Source organism: Moschus berezovskii, chromosome 11 (genome assembly GCF_049115385.1).
Source record: "Moschus berezovskii isolate FMDL1 chromosome 11, NW_MosBer_1.0, whole genome shotgun sequence".
NCBI lineage: Eukaryota > Metazoa > Chordata > Mammalia > Artiodactyla > Moschidae > Moschus > Moschus berezovskii.
Window position 1 is genome coordinate 86896730 of NC_142470.1, and position 14466 is coordinate 86911195.

Genomic DNA, 14466 nt, shown 5'->3' on the forward strand with positions numbered 1-14466 from the left:
CTTATGGCAGAAAGTGAAGAGGAACTCAAAAGCCTCTTGATGAAAGTGAAAGAGGAGAGTGAAAAGGTTGGCTTGAAGCTCAACATTCAGAAAACAAAGATCATGGCATCTGGTCCCATCACTTCATGGGAAATAGATGGAAAAACAGTGGAAACAGTGTCAGACTTTATTTTTTGGGGCTCCAAAATCACTGGGGATGCTGATTGCAGCCATGAAATTAAAAGACGCTTAGTCCTTGAAAGGAAAGTTATGACCAACCTTGATAGTATATTAAAAAGCAGAGACATTACTTTGCCAACAAAGGTCCGTCTAGTCAAGGCTATGGTTTTTCCCATGGTCATGTATGGATGTGAGAGTTGGACTGTGAAGAAAGCTGATCGCCGAAGAATTGATGCTTTTGAACTGTGGTGTTGGAGAAGACTCTTGAGAGTCCCTTGGACTGCAAGGAGATCCAACCAGTTCATTCTAGAGGAGATCAATCCTGGGTGTTCATTGGAAGGACTGATGCTAAAGCTGAAACTGCAATACTTTGGCCACCTCATGTGACAAGTTGACTCACTGGAAAAGACTCTGATGCTGGGAAAGGTTGGGGGTGGGAGGAGAAGGGGATGACAGAGAATGAGATGGCTGGATGGCATCACCGACTCGATGGCCATGAGTTTGAGTGAACTCCGGGAGTTGGTGATGGACAGGGAGGCCTGGCGTGCTGTGATTCATGGGGTTGCGGAGAGTCGGACACGACTGAGCGACTGAACTGAATGGTCTGTTGGTTTTCCCCACTTTGTTCAATTAGACAGTTTAAGCTCACACTTAACTTCTTAGCTCCTCTGTCTCTTACTAAAGTAGTTACTTTGTGACTGTTTAATGTCTTGTTTCTGTCTTGTGCTTAAAAGCTCTGTGAGGACAGGAACTATGTCTATTTTGTGTTCCTAGTTTCTAGCACAGCATCTGTTGAATGTATACATGTGTGCATCATCATATTTGAGATCTAGCCTTCTTTACTCAGAAGGCCAGAAAATGAATAAAATTTACAAAAATATCATCAAGAATTCACGGGTGAAATCGACCATGTCACCTTCTAGAAATGAAAGCATAAATATGAAGAAATCTATTTAGTTCATCTTGTCAAATCAGCTTAGTGATTGTACATCAAGGAACCTGATCTATATGAATAAGATTGAATTTGAAAAAAATTTAACCCTGCCTTTGATTCACTAGATTTTAGAATCTGGTGCATAAAGATTATAGGCAGTCAATTGGTGTGTTTTGTTATGTATTCAAGTCACAAACTGCCATCTATGGTAGTTTGGGGTGAGGGGAATGTCAAAGAATAGACAGCAGACACACATGTATTATGATTTGTTCTTCTAGCTTTAAAGATGCCTCTTAGTATGGAATCATAACTTTTAAAGTAAGATAGAATGAGTGGGAACACTAGGGTGAAAACAATAGGAGTTTTATAAAGAGTTCCTACCCAACAGACTGGTTCCAAATAGGAAAAGGTGTACGTCAAGGTTGTATATTGTCACCTTGCTTATTTAACTTATATGCAGAGTACATCATGAGGAACGCTGGGCTGGAAGAAGCACAAGCTGGAATCAAGATTGCTGGGAGAAATATCAATAACCTCAGATATGCAGATGACACTACCCTTATGGCAGAAAGTGAAGAGGAACTCAAAAGCCTCTTGATGAAAGTGAAAGAGGAGAGTGAAAAGGTTGGCTTGAAACTCAACATTCAGAAAACAAAGATCATGGCATCTGGTCCCATCACTTCATGGGAAATAGATGGAAAAACAGTGGAAACAGTGTCAGACTTTGTTTTTTTGGGCTCCAAAATCACTGCAGATGCTGATTGCAGCCATGAAATTAAAAGACGCTTACTCCTTGGAAGGAAAGTTATGACCAACCTTGATAGTATATTGAAAAGCAGAGACATTACTTTGCCGACCAAGGTCCGTCTAGTCAAGGCAATGGTTTTTCCCGTGGTCATGTATGGATGTGAGAGTTGGACTGTGAAGAAAGCTGATCGCCGAAGAATCGATGCTTTTGAACTGTGGTGTTGGAGAAGACTCTTGAGAGTCCCTTATACTGCAAGGAGATCCAACCAGTCCATTCTAAAGGAGATCAATCCTGGATGTTCATTGGAGGGACTGATGCTGAAGCTGAAACTCCAATACTTTGGCCACCTCATGAGACGAGTTGACTCACTGGAAAAGACTCTGATGCTGGGAAAGGTTGGGGGCGGGAGGAGAAGGGGACGACGGAGAATGAGATGGCTGGATGGCATCACCAACTCTGTGGACATGAGTTTGGGTGTACTCCGGGAGTTGGTGATGGACAGGGAGGCCTGGCGTGCTGTGATTCATGGGGTCGCGGAGAGTCGGACACGACTGAGCGACTGAACTGAACTGAACTGAACTGACCTATGTCAGGACCTCACTAATAAGGGATTTCTTACTTTTGAAAGACGCTTGAACATGAAGATTAAGAAAATACTTGAAGAAGAACTAAAAAATACATCAGAGCTTCTTTCCTTGGGTCAGTTCTTTGTTTTATTGGTGGGAATGCTGTTATCACAGAAAGTAATTTAAAAAATTTTTAGAAAGGCCATAATTATTGTCTTTAAAGCAAAATACATGATAGATGATATAAACTTGGCACTTGATATGTTTGAAATTTGATGTGCTTAGTTTTTTCTGTGGGAAAGGACATTGAATATGTCTTCATCACTCACGTAACACAGCAGAAAAGCAATCATGAAATTTTTATTCAAATTAAAAATTAAATGATAAGTTTGTAATCTAAATTTTTTTTCATGTATATATAAAGTATTACAGAGCTACATCAATATGACCTTTTCAGTATAGTTTTTTTTTTTTCTTTTGAGAGGAAGAGGTAGTTTATTCATTCTTCCTCCTTTTTTCCTGTCATCCACATTCCTGCTCTGCCAGGTCCCTCCAACCCATGTTAATAACCTAGGTTATATTTTTCCATATTTTCCTCCATGTTGTCACGTTCATGTATAAATGTATATAATACATTTGGAAGTGTGTATGATTTTTTGAATGTTTCTGTACTTTAAAGTTTTCTGTCTTACTCAAGAATACTTTATGGAAATCTGTTTAATGGCAGAGCTCTGATTTTTTATTTTTAATGACTAGTTGTATTAGTTGACCAGGGTGACCATAACAAAGTACCATACACTGGGTAGCTTAAACAACAGAAATGTATTTTATTATAATTCTGGAGGCCTGAAGTCCAAGATCCAGGTGTTAACGGAGTCGATTTCTTCTGAGGTCTCTCTTCTTGGCTCATGGAAGGTTGTCTTCTCCCTGTCTGTATCTGTGTCTGAACCTCCTCTTCTTATGAGAACACTAGTCATATTGGATTAGGCCCACCCTAATAAAGACCCTGCTTTCAAGTATAGTCACATTCTGAAGTAGGAATTAGGACTCCTGGTATGAATTTTTAGGGGACACAATTAATCCTGTAACAGTAATATTGCATACTTTATTCAAATATTCTCTTACTGATGGATGTTTGCTTTCCAGGTTTTGCCACTATGAACAGTGCTGAAATAAAATCCTTTTATGTGTATTCTTTTATTTGGTTAAGGTAAATCCCAGGGGTGTGTTTGCTGGGCCGTAGAATTTATTTTTAATTTTGATAGTAGTTGCTGGATTACTTTTCAAAAAGCTGTTATCAGCATTTCTGCCAGCAAAGTAACAGAATAATCTTTTCTGAACATTCCTGTCAATAATAGATGTTATTGATCATTTAATTTTTGCTAGTAAAATATTCTTTAATTCACATTTCTCTTGATTCTATTGAATTTGAGGAACATTTCATATATTTGTATAGGGAAAATTTTTAATGCAAAACTTCAGTAAGATTATAAAAAGTTATTTTAAGAAGAAAAACTTAAACTCCCATCCAGCTATGTTGAATGAACCCGGGTATAATGAACTGAGTTTCAAAAGTTGATTTGTGAATGCTCGTGATTTGAAAGGCACTCTCATGGAAAGGCAGTGATAGGAACAGTGATTGTCAACCTACCCTATAAAGCATGTAGTATAGATAGGATATGGACCTGGCTTTATTGGAGGAAAGATATTAATAATAATGATATTTCTGTATTAACCACCAGTTATGTGCTTATGGGAGGTATTCATTAATTGTATGTAGGTAGACTTATTTCATGTCCATTGGATAATAATACATATTCAATTCATAGGAAAGCTTAGATATGCTTAAAGACTGTTGCATATACTTTAGTTACAGTAACTACAGTACAAATATATATTTGTGTATTTATTTATACAGAAAAGGTTACACTGCCAGATTTTATGACAGCCTTCAGAAGCTATCTATAACTGATACTCACTAAAAGTGTGTGTGAGAGAGCAGTTAAAATATGCATCACATATTTATCTATGTGTGGGGGTGGCATTAAAAGAATAAAAATTATTTTATTTATTTATGTATACTTGATGTCTCATTTCAGTAGATTGAGGTTCAAAATAAGATCCTGTTTTTAAAAAATAAAAGCAAAGGCTGGATCCCTCTTATTAAAATACAAGCTCAGTGAGAGCAATTTTGTGTATCTTGTTTGCTGTTGGATCTCTGACATTTAAAATAGCACCTTATACACAGTAGACTTGCAGTAAAAATTTTCTGAATGAGTCCCAGTTTAGGGGGAGAAAGAACTTTTTTCTTCATTCTTTTAATGCCCCCTCCACACACTGATAAATATGTGATGCATATTGTAAGTACTCTCTCACACACACCTTTAGTGAATGTCAGTTGTGGATAGCTTCTGAAGGCTGTCATAAAATTTGGCAGTGGAACATTTTCTGTATAGTCTTGGATTATTTGAGTACCATTTAGATTCATTAGAGTACTGTTTAGATGGAATGGAACACTTTAGCTGGAACTGCTATCTCATGTAAGAGAAGTTTTGTTTTGTTTTTTTAATCCTATCTGTATAGGAAATGCTGCTTCTGCCTGATCATTAAAGAAATCTCTTTAACAGCATCTTTGAAATAATAAAAAACAAAGTCTGTATTTCAGGAATTGGTGCTCTGCTTATCTTTAAACATTTATCATTGCCCTTGTTTTTCAGTCAGAGGTTTTTGAAGTATTGTTTTGTTTTTAAGGAATTAAAATATTTATTAGTCTCTTGTGTAAATGAACTTTATGATCCTAATTTGACAGATTTAAGATGTGATAAAGGTTAATCTCTAGAAATTTAGATGAACAGTTGACATCATGCATTATTTTCTATTTAAGCCTTTCAGTTTAGTTCAGTTCAGTTAAGCCTAATCCTTTGATTTATTTACCTGTTAGGTTTTATTTGACTCTTAGTAACCATCAGTGGGTGTTCATTGGAAGGACAGATGCTAAAGCTGAAACTGCAATACTTTGGCCACCTCATGTGACGAGTTGACTCACTGGAAAAGACTCTGATGCTAGGAAAGGTTGGGGGCGGGAGGAGAAGGGGATGACAGAGAATGAGATGGCTGGATGGCATCACCGACTCTGTGGACATGAGTTTGGGTGAACTCTGGGAGTTGGTGATGGACAGGGAGGCCTGGCGTGCTGTGATTCATGGGGTCGCGGAGAGTCGGACACGACTGAGTGACTGAACTGAACTGAACTGAACCAGTTCAGTGGGATCTTCAGTGGGAAGATCCCCTGAAGAAGGGAAAGGCTACCCACTATAGTATTCTGGCCTGGAGAATTTCATGGACTGTATATAGTCCATGGGGTCACAAAGAGTCGGACATGACTGAGCAACTTTCAGTTCAATTCAACCATAAGTGAATAAAACCGTTTGAATTTTAATTTCTAAGATTTCATGTATCATACAATGTGTCAAACTTAATATTTTAACTATATGTGACTGAATTACATGCAGTATCATGGTTTGGGGTGTTTTTTTAAAAAACATTAGCATTTCAACACAGTAATGAAATGCAATTGAATTGATTCTACATAATAAATGTTGGTTTTAGTTCTGACTGCCTTTATGTTGAATGATTTCTGCTTTAAAGGTTTATGCTCCTGAAATCAACCAGACTCTGTAGCCTTCACTACCACCCCTTTTCAGTCTTAATTCTGAGAAAAAGATATTTTATTACTTTCACCCCTATAACACAGAGGCTTTGAGTGTTCCCTGAATGTCAGAGGTTTAGTGTGAAAAAGAGAAAATGATTCTGTAAGTAGATAAACAAGGCCTTGCCTAATGGGAGTGTCAGCAGAGAAAATTTACAAGGGAACAAGTAATTATAATTCAATAGGACAAACCCAGTAACAAAAATGTGATACCTAGTACAAGGATTAGCATAGAGCAGAGTATAAGGCCCATAGATCAGGGGCAATTTTTGATTAATCTCTATATATCCAGCCTGGTATTTAATAGGTTCAATAAATCAGTTAAATGAATTGAGATTAATACTGCCTTAGAAAGAGACAAGAAGCAAAGAAGTCTTCCCAAATGAGATGAGATCTGGGTTTTGAAAATCAAATAGGTAGACGAAAGGGCAAGAGAATGAATGATAGCCATGGAGAACAGTGTGAGTGAAAACTGCATGCCATGTTTCACAAGCTGCAGATAGTATGAATTGCTTCAGCATAAAGTATAAACTGAAGAGCAGCTAAAGATGGAGCTGTATTAATGAAGAATTATATAATTTCCAAGGGTCTCCTTGAAAAATAACATTTTAAAAAATGTAATCTGATTGATTTACATTTTCTTGAACACTTTCTAAAATGTGTTTTGAGGTACCTAAATCACTTTTTCAAAGGGCTTGGGTATTTTTTTAAGTTAATTAGAATTGTTGTTGATTAAATATTTTTATCTTAATATTTCTTACCTCTAGCAATTTAGCTTTATGTCAGATTTTTAGTATATTTATAATATTACATAATACATGGGATCCTTTGTGTAATCGAAGATCATTTTACCCATTTTGAATGGGTAAGATGATTTTACCTGTTCAGATGATAAGATTCATAGTGCTACATTTACGTTTATGGTATGCTGGTGTTACTTAAAGTTTGACCGCGTACTCAAAGCCAAGTTTTATATAGAAGCCCGCTATATAAATAGATAAATTTCATGGACATTCTGTTCCTTATGCTGATGGACCTACTAGACAGTCCTCATATGCCTCCAAGATTTGACAGTCTATGTTTTAGTGGAAAGAGCTTTGCCCTAGATACCAGGAGGCCCAGGTTCAGCATTGCTCGTTAGCTACAAAGTTGTGGGTGTTTCCTTTTTATCATCTGCTAAATAGAAGGACTGTGTGAAATAACATCTATTGTCCCTTTTACTTCTAAAATTCTGTGGTTTTATAAATGCGTAGCTGTATTTTATGTGATGCTGGAGACTTGAATAGGATTGTAACCCCAATTACAGCAACTTTTCAGGACTATCTTCGTGAAACTAGGGCCTGTCTATGTTGTTTTCCATTTGTGAGATATAGTTTTTCTTGTTCAACTTTTATAAGTTCCTCTCCCCATCCCCCATGTCGTAGTTGAGATTTTGAATAGGTGAGATTGAGGATAGGTGCAGATATCTAGCCCAGAATTTGGTGTATGGGTCTAAAACTGAGGAGAATAATCAGATTTGTAGTCATCAGTCCATGGGGTTGCGAAGAGTCAGACATGACTGAGTGACTAATAATTGAACTTTTCATGTAGGTGATAACAATTTGGAAGTAAATGAGATTAGTTAGGGGAAAGAACAGAAGGAGGGAGCAGACAGACAAGGATGGACTCCACATTTGAGGGGTGAAGGATAATATGTAACTCTATAAGAAACAAGTGGAACAAGAAACAGACATAAAAGAAGCAGATGGGATTGTGTGTCACTGATAAGAAGAGAGAGTTTAAAAAATGAAAAATCAAGGACCCCCCGCCTCCCCACCACCACCTAAAAAAGCCTGTCATGTAGTGTTAGGGTGCACCTTTCAAGGAAGATAAGTCAACCTTGAAGGTAAAGGGTGTCTACAAAAAGAATTTAAACCAATGAGGGCATGCAGTTCTATATATAAAGTAAAACTATTGTCAAAAGTTCCCTTTGTGTTTTGTTTTAAAAAAAAGGTTTTTAAAATCATGCTTAGTGTTGAAGAGGAATCCATTTACAAAGTTTGTTATCTACACACAGAATGTTATGGCTGGTGAATAGAAAGCTGAGAAACATCTGGGTTCTGGTCTGTACTCCATCCATTATTTTAACTGCACAAGCATTCGGTCATCTAATAGGGTGGGAGATCTGTAAGCAGATCAGTTATTGTCAGGTTGGTAATTGCTATACCAGAGATGGCAAAAAGTTCTTGGGCGAATGATTTACACCTTTAGGGACTCAGTTTCTTTACCTGTAAAATAATAATAAATTATTATTTATAGTTGATGTAGCACCCTTCACACAGTTTTGCATTGTCGTAATGTTATTTGCTTCTAAAATATTTTTCTTTAAAAAGTATAAGTGCATATATATGTTTGTATACATATCTGTGTACTTCTCATATATGTTAAAAAATTCATTATATGGTACACTTGATAAAAAAATCTGTCTGTATACTCAGGCTGTCAAGCCCTCAGCTAGTGAAGTGTATGTAGTAAGATCAGTTCAGTTCAGTCGCTCAGTCGTGTCTGACTCTTTGCGACCCCGTGAATCACAGCACACCAGGCCTCCCTGTCCATCACCAACTCCCGGAGTTCACTCAAACTCATGTCCATCGAGTCGGTGATGCCATCCAGCCATCTCATTCTCTGTAGACCATACTAAATGCTCTTGGTTAGTGAGTACTGTCTACTTTAATCCAGTGAGAGTTCTACCATCCTTTGAAGAGTAGAGCATTTTTGAAACATGTATTGTTTGTCTTCTGAATTTTATTTTGCTGCCATTTTTAAAAGTAGGAAGTGGTTTTGACCCATAATGAGTGACAAAGGGATGCAAGTAAAGACTGTCTTGCCGGTTATAAAAATTTAAAAGTTTTATGAAGAGCAGTGGCTGAGATGCCTTCAAAGAAATGGTTGAGGAAATGAAGGTAAAGATTGCTGGGCATTTATGAATAAATGACCACCGAGTTATCTTCCTGAAGCATGGACACACATTGTCAAAAGTCCCCATTTTGTGTCCTTTGATACAGGGTGACTTTGTATTCAAGACATTTATTAGCTTGTGTTATGTGCCCTGTACAGTGCTAGTTGCTGGAGTTACTTTGATGGAAAAAAAAAAAAAGATATAGGCCTCTTGAATGTTATGATTTGGTAGAAAAGATAGAATTAAACAAGGGACACATAGGAGGTCAATTTTGCCCACGCACTGTATTGAGCCAGTGTTCTGACTACCACTGGTTCTTGACAAAAACCATGTAAACTGAATCGTTTATCTCCAGCTCAGCCTCTCCCTCCCTCTCAGTATTCCCACACTCTAGGATAGGCATGGTTTAAGGAAAAAATTTTGAAATTTTGTAATTAAGTATCTGAATCTCTAGAAACATGTCAATAAGCATGTATGGTGCATGTGACTAGGAAAAAGGTTAAGAATTTCAGGCTAGGGTAATAACATTCAAATCTGTGTTTGCAAGCCAGACTATGTTCTTGAATACAAACCCCACACTTGAAAAAGTTATTTGCTTTGTTTATTTAATCAGATTAAACAAACCTTTATTTTAATTACTTTTTGTTTATAGGTTCAGGGGCAAGTTCATCCAACTCTTGAGTCTAGTGATGATGCTCTTCAGTATGTTGAAGAATTAATTTTGCAACTATTAAATATGCTATGCCAAGCTCAACCCCGAAGTGCTTCAGATGTAGAGGTATGATCAATTTTGCTTTATATCTAATATGTGTATTTATTGTAATGTCAATGAAGGGGGGAGATGTTTGCTTTTCAGTTCCACAGTGTCTATATGGTATTTTAAAAATGATGACTAGATTTCTTTTAACTTTGTATTGAGTGTCTGCTAGCTTGTATATGTTTTTGCATCAAACTATTCCATTATTTGCTTTTAATCTAAAGTCAACTTTTATTGACCTCTAAATACTACTTCTTGATGCTAGAATGACAGATACACCTTTAAGAGTGGAATATATCCAAGTGTTTCTTATTTTTCTTGTTATTTCTTAAAGTCAGCTATCATTTCAAAAGCATTTCAGCCAATCCTTTGATCTTCAGTGCTCTGTGTTTTTTTAGATAGGAAGTGAACCCGTCCCCACCAACTGGAAAGGAGGGAAACATCAAAATTCTAGGAAGGAAGATGTCACAAATATGATATGGCTCCTGTCTTTTTATGGCTTGTAGATTAGTGGAGATACAGGCAGATGTATGGGCAGTAACATAATGTGATGCCTTGTGAGTAAAGGGTATGTGGAAAACCATAAAAAAAAACAGAAAGCAAACTAATAATACAGACTTTGGGGCTTAAGTTTGGATTCTCAGAAGAAGAGCCTCCTAAATTGAGTTCTTAAGGAGTCAGGTTTGAGAAGAGAAGAAAGAAGGTTTGAAGTACCAACTATAGAAAATGGGAGATAGAGCTGGAAATATAAAAGGAGTTTTCTGGCAATGATGTAAGGTCATTTCACTTTGAAGACCTTGAATGTATAGTGTACAAAGCTTTGCATTTCTATGACATTTCTTTTGTGGTACTTGTGTGGGCTCAAAAAGACAGTTGAGTTGAATGGTATTTCACCATGGCTATACAGTGACAGAACAGTAGGGCAAGAGGGTTGTGGAAATTAGTAGTAGCAGTGCTTTACAACCCTTTTCAGGACACAACACACTAGAATGTAATAATGATTTTGTGGTGCACAGTGACGGGGAGAAGGTGTATCTCTGTGTACCCCTGCTCTGTTCTGAGGCAGTTAGGGATTGATGTATAGTTATATCCAATAGGAAGCTCAGCTGAAAAGAGCATCAGAGAATCAAATTGGATAAAGGAAAAAGTGAAATTTAATAATAGCTGATTTTTGAGTGCTTGCTATAGTATCATATTGCTCTAAACACTTCTGTGTTTATATTTCATTTAAAGTTTTTAATAACCCCATGAAGATGGTACTGTTTTTCCTGTATTAGAGTATAAGGTCCAGAATGTAAGTTCTTATTCACTACCAAATCCCCAGCACCCAGAACAATGTCTGGCACTGAGAAGGCACTTAGGATATATAGGTTGAATGAATTAATGGGGAAACTGAAGCATAGAGAGGTTAAATAAGTTGCCCATGGTTATAGCTAGTAAGTAGTGAAGCCAAGACTCTAATCCAGAAAGTCTAAACTTTAGGGCATACATTCCAGTAAACTGTTCTGTCAGTTAGGAGAGGGGCAGGTAGATTGGAAAAACATGGAGGGAACAGGGATTTCCCAGTAAGATCAGAGAGCTGATAACACTAGAATACCTGATAGAAATAGAAGAATAGATTTGGATCAGAGACAAAGTTGTTAGAATTTAAGATTCTTAAGGTAACATAGTTCCAAAAGCAGGATGTCACAGATTAACTGACCATAGGTGAGTGTGTTTTTATCTGGATTTTCTATCCTCATTCATTGATCTGTATTTCTATTTTTGTGGCAGTACCATTACTGTTTGGATGACTGTAACTATATAGTATAGTCTGAAGTCAGGGAGACTGATTTCCTCCAGATTTGTTTTTCTTTCTCAAGAATTTTTTGACTATTCGAGATCTTTTGTATTTCCATACAAATTAAAAACATTTTTTTTGATCTAGTTCTGTGAAAAAGCATTGGTAATTTGATAGGGATTGCGTTGAATCCTGTAGATTGCCTTGGCTTGTATGATCTTTTGACAGTATTGATTCTTCTGATCTAAGGACACAGAATGTCTTTCCATCTGTTTGTGTCCTCTTCGGTTTCTCTCATCACCATCTTACAGTTTTCAAAATAACAGGCCTTTTGCCTCCTTTGATAGGTTTATTCCTAGGTGTTTTATTCTTTCTGATGCAGTGATAAATGGGATTGTTTCTTTAATTGTTATTTCTGATCTTTTGTCCTTAGTGTGTAGAAATGCTTTCCTTTTCCTTTCATTTTTTTCTTCAACTTTTTTTTCTTTTCCTTCATTCCTAAAGAATCTTTGTAGTTTCTCTTAAGTTTGTCACTCACATTTAGATTTCCAAAGTGATTTCTCATTATTTTCTACCTTTCTAGACAGAAAAAAATTCTCCTACACATTCTAAGCCTTTATTAATAGCACTTTAAAAGTGCCTCCAGGTCTGAATATTTGCACTCAAATGCAGGTATAGGAATTTTCATAGAGCCCAGAATGTTTGTATTGGAATTAGTCTTTAAGATTATCTATCTAGACACCTTTATTATGTAAAGGAAAAGACAGGTTCTGCTAATAAGAGACAGAGCTGAATTGTAACCTAGCTCTTTATTTTTCCCAAGGCCACTAAATGTCAGTCAAAGTGGAGAGTCTCAATTTAAAGCAAAACTGTTAATCTTGAAAGTGGCAGAGTAATAGACTTTAATTCATGGATCTTTTACTGACCATTTCTCCTTGGTCTTCTTTACCTTAAATTATATAAGATAATTGTAAAAAGAAATTTTACTTTGCTCTAGAATTATAATTAAATTTTCTACTACAAGAGATAAAGTATTTCTTTAATTCTGGCCTTTTTCACAATCAAGGCATCTTTTTGACACTATCAGTCTTTCCCATGACCTTTGGTAATACTTCTCAAATAAACAGTCCAGTAATATATTAATAAATAAGTTAAAAATGTTTTATTCCTCATTATTATTTTCCCTTTCTTGCCTTCTCTTTAATCTTTCCTGACTTTCCTTCCCCTTCTTTCTCAAAACAGTAGATAAACTTGGAATTAGCTGGATAAAATTGAGATGAGAAGGGATTGCTGTTGTGTTTTCCTTCTCTTCTACCTCAACCCCTGCCTACTGTTTGCCTCTGTAATTCTACCCATGTTTTTTTTTTTTTCTCCAAAGATGTATGTTAAGTGTATTTAGAATTGGTAGGTTGAGTTCAGCTTCTGTTCTATTCCACAGCTTTCTACCACCACCATACACCAGTGCTTTTTCGACTCTTGTTCATCACCCCTTAAGCCCAACTAAATTTTTATAAATGAATAGGAAAAATCAGTGCCTTGCCTATAGTAAAAGAAAGTTTTATTTTAAGAAACTGTTTCAGTTTACTATGTATGTGATTACAAGGGTGTGATGTAAAATATATTAAAGAAAGAAAATGGAGTCGCTCAGTCGTGTCCAACTCTTTGCGACCCTCTGTGCCACAGACAACTCCTCCGTCCATGGGATTTTCTAAGCAAGAGTACTGGAGTGGGTTGCCATTTCCTTCTCCAATGTATTAAGAATTTATTATTTCTTACTATGCATTGGTTTGCTCAACCCCATGCCTGCCAGTGAGCTATAGGATTATACTATTATAAGGTTTGTAATCATGGTTATACCTATACCTATTCAGTTAACCATGGGATAAACCCATCAGTATGAAATTTTTAATTGAGAATTATGGTAAAGTTAGTCCAAAATCTCTTAATTGTAATTTTTGGATTAGCAAGTATATAGTAGTAACTTGGAAAAAAGGAAAAGAATTCTTGTTTTGAACGTTCCTTTCCCCCCTTTTCCTCATTCCTTTATTCTTTTTTCACTTGCCAAACTCTCCCAGTATTTTGGGCCTTTGTATTGCTTTTATTATATAGGTTATAGTATCCTAGCAAATAGCTTTTCAACTAGACATTTGAAAAAGTTTGTTAACTCTATTTTTAACTACAGTAATTTCTTTCATTAGAATTAAAATGATCACTTCTTACATTTGACAGCTAACTTTGCCTTGAACATAGATGAAGAGAAAATTTACTAAACTTGAGTGGGTTAAACTATTCTCAGTTCATAAATTTGTTCATAACATGTCCTGGAATTACTGTGTCCTTTTTCCTACAGAATATCATATAGCGATCTCTTCAATAGCAATTGCTAGGACTTTCAATTTACATTTATTATAATTTTACCTAATAATTTTTACATATTACTAGCTAAATATGGAACAATTCAAAATACGTGTTAAAATTATGTAATAGTGACCTCTACTGGTTGTAATTATGGTATCCTGAAAGTGGATTTTAGAAACTTCAGAGGTTGAAAGTACCTTTTGTTTGAAATGAATTATATTAGTTTACTAAAGTCAGGAAATTCAGCTTTTACATTAACATGAGTTCTTTAACTTTCAATGGAAATTCTAACCGGATGAGTGCTAGACATTGAAATGAAGTATCGTGATGAAAATTAATGACCTGTGGAAGATGCAAACTCTAATGATAAAACTACAGTGTATTAAAGTTGGCTGTTACTAATGTAAACCTTGATTTCCATGCTTTACAAATAGTTTTGAAATCAAGTACCTCTTTGCATGATGGATAAAGAAAAACAATTCTTAGAAGTTTCAAGTGCAAAATGGTATTTTAGATT

At 36.0% G+C, this 14466-nt stretch overlaps 1 protein-coding gene across 3 annotated transcripts in view; it reads left to right on the top strand.

Moving 5' to 3' along the window:
• Nucleotides 1-14466, top strand: part of SOS1 (SOS Ras/Rac guanine nucleotide exchange factor 1) — a 126283-nt gene that overhangs the window by 47211 nt on the left and 64606 nt on the right. For all 3 annotated transcript variants that reach the window (XM_055401008.2, XM_055401009.2, XM_088841529.1), the window contains exon 2: nucleotides 9707-9832. In XM_055401008.2, coding sequence (XP_055256983.1) covers nucleotides 9707-9832 — 126 coding nt within the window. The remainder of the gene's footprint in view (nucleotides 1-9706; nucleotides 9833-14466) is intronic.